The sequence below is a fragment of the Lycium ferocissimum genome, unplaced genomic scaffold (genome assembly GCF_029784015.1).
Source record: "Lycium ferocissimum isolate CSIRO_LF1 unplaced genomic scaffold, AGI_CSIRO_Lferr_CH_V1 ctg1348, whole genome shotgun sequence".
NCBI lineage: Eukaryota > Viridiplantae > Streptophyta > Magnoliopsida > Solanales > Solanaceae > Lycium > Lycium ferocissimum.
This window is the reverse complement of record NW_026714897.1, coordinates 109,131-115,795: the sequence shown is the minus strand read 5'-3', so window position 1 is coordinate 115,795 and position 6,665 is coordinate 109,131. Positions and strand designations below refer to the sequence as shown.

Genomic DNA, 6,665 nt, shown 5'->3' with positions numbered 1-6,665 from the left:
CTATTAATGCATTACGAAGTGCAAAATGAGCATCTTTGCCCTTAATTTTTTTGTATCGACCTAAAAATTGTTCAAATCGGTGATTTTCATCTATTACCATTTCTACTGTTGGAGTTGGACCCTCTCAAGCATCTTGAATTGGGAGATTCGCACCAAAAAATCGTTGCAATGTCGAATTCAAACGATTGAGAAGGTCGTAAGAAAATTAAATGGATGTGTACGTCAAGTAGAAAATTTGCGTCCTAGTGGTGCTTCAGATCAAGATATTGTGAGTATTTATTTTGTAGTTACTTATACTTTATTTGTATATATTTACTTGCTGTTTTCCTTATATTTTTTTTAATATTACAGACTACACAAGCAAAAGATTTACTTATGCAACATCCGAACTTCAAAAAAGGTTTTAAATTTGATCATGTGTGGGCTATAATGAAGGATTTTGAGAAGTTTAACGATGATGATGCTGGAAGAAAAAAAAGCAAGAAAGCAAGGCTATACTAATATATCATCGGAGTCTGAGACTCCTACCCCTGATTCACCCTTTGTATCTTCTCCTAACTTATCATCATTTTCATTAAATTTAAATGAGGATGTTGCAGGCGATTCCACATCATCACAATGACCTAGTGGGGTAAAGAAAGCAAATATGAAGAGAAAAATAGATGAAGATTATATGAAAATGGTCCAATTAGAAAATAGTCAGATTGTTGAGGTGATGAAAGATTCAAATGAGACAAAAAAAAAAAAAAACTTTGAGACTAAAAGAACTCAAAGAAGAAAATAAATTTTTATTCATCGATGTGGATTCTATTGTCGATCCGAATCGTCATGAATTTTTGCGACAAGAACAAAAATGAATAATGGATAAAAGGAGTCAACACTTTCCACAGCCACAACCGCAACAATCCTCTGCCCCATTCACTCAATTCTTTAATGATTTTGGTGTATCTGGAAACGACTTACCTCTCTACTAAATCATTATGTTATTTAATGTAGTTTCAATTTTTATGTATTTTTAATTTAATATTTTCAATTTTAATGTATTTCCAATTTTAATGTATTTTTATTTAATGTATTTTCAAGTTTCAATTTTAGCAACATCTTATATTTTATATTAGCACCTTTCATTTTTGTGATGGTTATATATTTTTTTATACAATTTAACTTAAAATAAAATTAACTTTCAATTTTACATAAAAATAATATATGCGCGAAAATTAATTTATCAAAATTATACGCCAAAATTAAGATGTAAAATTAATATTATAAAGACATTACATAAACATAATTAGGTATATATAATATGATAAATTAAAAGGGTTAAATAATAAAAAATAATAATAAACTAATAGGGAATAGTGATGGAGTGGATGAATACTGTCACTCCAAATTTGGAGTGACACTGTTCACCCTCCAAAATGGAGGCAAATTAGCTAGGTTGGAGCAAAATTCCTCCATTTTTGACTCCAAAACGGAGTTTGGAGGTAAAAATGGAGGTGGGTTGGAGATGGCCTTATTATTAAAAAAAGATAGATGTACACTCTTACTTGTTTAGTTTGGAAAATCAAAAGGTAATTTACTGTTTTATATCCATTTTACCATAATTATTAACGATCATTTTCAATTCATTTCTCAACATTTAAATGACTTATAATAATTAAGGGTCATATAAGAAAATTATCATTTAATTTATTGTTGCTTAAAAAATGTGTCAAAGTGTAATTGTTGGAAACATGACCGAAGGAATATTACAGAAGTAGAGTGAATAAATTAAATGCCCTTAAATTAGTTGGGGCTTTTACTTAGCAATTTTCATTCCTTGTCGCTAGCTAGCTCTCTCTTCCTTCTCCAAAGTTGAGGAGAGAACACAAAGCTGAGAATATAATTTTTTTTGTTTATTAAAAAAAAAAAAAAAAAGGACGGACGACATTGGAAAAAGTACTACTAATGTACATAAAAACCAAAAGAAAAGGCGTAAAAATCTATGGTTAGAGAGGTGTGCAGTGCTTATGCCTCAAATTGTGGTTTGTTGTGGGTAGGCAAAGGAAGGATGATGACGGAGGTGCACGATGCCGGCCGGCCACCAGTGCAGCGACAAGCACCCATTACGTCTGCATGTTCTTCATCATCAAGATACTCATCATGCTTTCATCATCATGCCCGTCACTTGATCATTTTCCTCCTTCTTGTGTCCGTATCGGCTCAACCTGGAGATTTGGACGATGAAGACGATAAAACAGATCATCTTCCCGATGCAAAGAGCTCTTCGGAGGCCCTCTTTAACTTTAAAAGCTCGCTTTCTACATCTTCACCTACGGGACAGGCGGTACTCGGGTCTTGGGCTCCATCCACAAGCCCCTGTACAGGGAGCAATGAGAATTGGCAAGGCGTGATTTGCTTTGAAGGGGACGTATGGGGCTTGAAACTCGAGAACTTGGACCTGTCTGGGGCAATTGATATAGATTCCCTGCTCCCCTTGCATTTCCTCCGCACCCTTAGCTTTATGAACAACAGCTTCAAGGGGGCAATGCCTGATTGGAATAAACTTGGTGCCCTCAAGTCATTGTACTTGTCCAATAATAGCTTCTCCGGTCAGATCCCCGATGATGCCTTCAAGGGTATGTCTTATCTCAAGAAACTTTATTTATCCGACAACCAATTCACAGGCAACATTCCCACCTCCCTCGCTACCTCCTGCCCTAGGCTCTTCGAGTTGAGGCTCGAAAACAACAAATTCAGCGGCTCTATACCTGATTTCCCCAGGGACGTTCTCAAACTCCTCAACGTATCCAACAACCAACTCAAGGGTCCAATCCCTCCTTCTCTTTCTTTAATGGATCCAACAACATTCGCAGGTACATACGTAACATCTAATTACGTACTACTCCATTGTTTAATAATTAGCCATAGCTAAATACGTACCACCTCATCATAAATGTTTTCTGAACATTGGATAAAAACATTAACTAATTACTCCTTTCCCCCTAATATATTACGGATCATTTACATTAATTTCCACTAGTCCATATTTGGTTTTTTGTTGTAACTAGTAAGTTGACACACAGAAAGTGTTGCCTTTTTTGTGAACGTGAATTTATTTTATATGTACGCAGGGAACAAAGGCATGTGTGGGAAGCCTTTGGAATCAATTTGCAACTCCCCAAGTCCAGAAGCAAATAGTACTCCTAACAGTCTCAACTCTACGATCAGCGGCCAATCTGGTGATAATATTAATAAGAAGTCGCCCTCTGTCCTGAGTAGAGTGATGTTGATCGTTGCAGTTTGTTTGGTGGTCTTATGTCTCGTGATTGTGCTAATTCTTATTATTCGCCGCCGCAACCATAGCAGCGGCCAAGATAATTCACAACTCACCAGCCGGGCTGTTGTGTCAAATAATATTGATGGGGATCAAAACACTTTATCATCAGCTCCTGATGTGATAATGAGCGGCAATCCAACTTATCCAAGACACGATAATAATAATAATAATAATAATAATAACATTAAGACAGCAGAGGCACCAGCAGCAGCAACATCGGTAGTGGGTAAGTTGTCCTTCGTTAGAGATGACAGGCCACGATTTGATCTACAGGACTTGCTAAGAGCATCAGCGGAGGTGCTTGGCAGTGGGAACTTGGGGTCCTCTTACAAGGCACTACTTATGGATGGCCAAGCCGTGGTGGTGAAGAGGTTTAAGCAAATGAACCATGTCGTTAAAGAAGACTTCCACGAGCACATGAGGAGGCTAGGCAGACTAAGCCACCCCAACCTACTCCCCCTTGTGGCCTATTATTATAGGAAAGAAGAGAAGCTGCTTGTTTATGACTACGCCTCCAATGGTAGCTTGGCCAGTCACCTTCATGGTATGCGTGCAATGCATGGAATTAATTACATTTTAATTAATTATTATTTCGATCCCCTGAAGGGGAACCTTGGAGTAACTGGTAAAGTTGCTGTCATGTGACCAAGAGGTCACGGGTTCAAGCCGTGGAAACAACCTCTGGTAGAAATGTAGGGTAAGGCTGCGTGTAATAGACCCTTGTGGTCCGGCTCTTCCCCGGACCCTGCGCATAGCGAGAGCCTAGTGCACCGGGCTGCCCCTTATTATTTCGATCCCCTAATTGATTACTCCCTATTCATGTAGGCAATCATTCTAGGCTGGAGTGGTCAAGCCGCTTGAAAATCATAAAAGGAGTTGCCAAGGCCTTGGCCTACCTTCACAATGAGCTGCCAAGCCTAGCACTTCCACATGGTCACCTCAAGTCATCAAACGTTCTTCTGGACAAATATTCTAATCCCTTGCTGATGGATTACACATTGGTGCCTCTGGTGAATCTTTCGCAAGTACAACATCTTCTTGTGGCTTACAAAGCCCCCGAGTATGCACAACAAGGCCGCATCACCAGGAAGACTGATGTTTGGAGCCTTGGGATTCTAATACTAGAGACCCTCACGGGTAAACTCCCAACAAACTACCTCGCTCTCAGCACTGGCTACGGCACCGAATTGGCTACCTGGGTCGACACCATCATTAAAGATAATGAATCGGCTTTTGACAAAGAGATGGACGTCACTACAAAGGATAGTCGAGGACAGATTCGAAAGCTCTTCAACATTGGAGTGGCTTGTTGTCAAGAAGATTTGGATACAAGGTGGGATCTCAAGGAAGCTGTTGAAAGTATACAAGCCTTAAATGACAAGGACGACTCCAACGATCAAATTGATGTTGGAGTTTGACATCCATCGTCCAACTATATATACTCAACCCATTAATTCCCTCTATATATGGATCCTAGTAGTGCATTACATATCATGTTTGTACACATTTTCATTGTATACTTCATTAAATTACTGAAGGCGTAAATAGACCTGCGAATCGATGTCTTTCAGTCCATAATTCGACGCTACATTTTGGAAGTGTGCGTGTTATATATATGTAAATCTAGAACTTTGTTTAGCTCTAAAATGTTCTGGTTCGCATATATGGGTTATGGGGTCAATTGGTTTGAAATATCAAGGATAAGAATACTATTTAATTTCGGTATGAATTGTGTACTATTACTATCTATACGGTTGTTTGGTTTTAGATAGAAAACTATGCAGTGCGTCTTAGAGCCTGTTTGGATTTAAAGTTCTTTTAAGTCAAATGGCCTTTAAGCAGTTTTGTAGTATTTGAGTTAGATAAAAAAGTGCTTTTAATCATATGTTTTTAAGGCAAAATATTAAAAATAAGCCAAAAGCCAAAAGTTATAAGCCCATCCAAACAGACTCTTAGTATGTTGTCATATATAAATAAGGCTTAACACATAGCCAGTCCGTTAAACTTGCCAGGCTATGGCATTTAGACACTCGAGCAAATTGAACATTTCAACTCCAAATAAAGTGTTTTATTTAGTCACTATCAGCTAACCGTACCAAATAAATTTGTATGTGTAAAATATATTTTGTATATTAAATTTTAATAAGAATAATGAAACATTAAAATTTTCGCCTTAGGCCTGCAGTGATGGAAATGACTAAAAGTCAGCAACATGCAATTAAGACCCTGTCATGCCCCGAACCATGTCCTGGGCGTAACACGGCACTTGGTGCCTTACTGCATGTGACCGAGCGAACCACATAACTTGCTGAATCAACATGGGGCATAAACATGAGTGGAATATAACTTAAACATGATTAGCATGAATAAACATGAGATGTCATAATGGTAAATAAATTACTTGATTAAAACGTGAATACGGATTGTCATAAATACTTAGCCAAAGATGGCTATATGACTCTGAATATCTGACATAACATGTGTCAGACCCCAACCTTGGTGAGGTATGATTGGCACCCGGTACCTGGCTAGGACCGAGCGAACCAAACTGTAACTCGCATCATCTATGCCAAATGATAAACTAGTCTAACGAGGTCAACCTGTGAATATTGCATCATGCATAAATAAAGACTTGACCACCTGGTCAAGCTACGTTTCTGTAATAACAACTCATAACACTCATACATATATACAAGGGCCTACGAGGCCAACATCACAACTAACAAGACATAACTAGACTGTACATAGGATCTGTCTACACAGCCTCTAAGAACATAACCAAAATGTATAAGTCGGAATAGGGCCTCCGACATATCTGTAATACAAAAGTACATATACAACCCTGACTCGGCAATGCTCCGGGAAGAAGTGAATCTCACCAATCAAAACCTGCACTCTAGAGGTAATCTACTGCGGATAGTCCTCATCTCGCCTGTCTAAACCTACGTGGCATGAAACACAGCGCCCCCAAGCAAAGGGACGTTAGTACGAATAATTTATCGAGTATGTAAGGCGTGAAGCATAATACAATAAACATATGGCATTAGAGGAGAAGATAAGAATATAACCTGGTACCTTGACTTATCGAAGTACTCTTAGTATACACATACATATACATCTACTCTTATACTCTGGAAACCTCAACTACGTTCATATGCAATGCTATAACTTGATTATCTTATTATCTTAATGTTATATGGTCCTGTGTTGCGGAATGTGCAACTCGATCCATAATGTATATGTTGCGGAACGTGCAACCCGATCCATATATAATGTATATATTGCGGAACGTGCAACCCGATCCATAAATAATGTATATGTTGCGGAACGTGCAACCCGATCCATA

The 6,665-nt window shown here is 38.2% G+C and overlaps 1 protein-coding gene across 1 annotated transcript; it reads left to right on the top strand.

The window, feature by feature from the left end:
• Positions 1–1,807: 1,807 nt before the first annotated feature.
• Positions 1,808–5,027, top strand: LOC132042117 (pollen receptor-like kinase 1). The gene is made up of 3 exons (XM_059432732.1): positions 1,808–2,855; positions 3,114–3,863; positions 4,145–5,027. The coding sequence occupies exons 1-3, from the start codon at positions 1,985–1,987 to the stop codon at positions 4,735–4,737; spliced, it is 2,214 nt and encodes a 737-aa protein (XP_059288715.1). The 5' UTR covers positions 1,808–1,984; the 3' UTR covers positions 4,738–5,027.
• Positions 5,028–6,665: the final 1,638 nt, after the last annotated feature.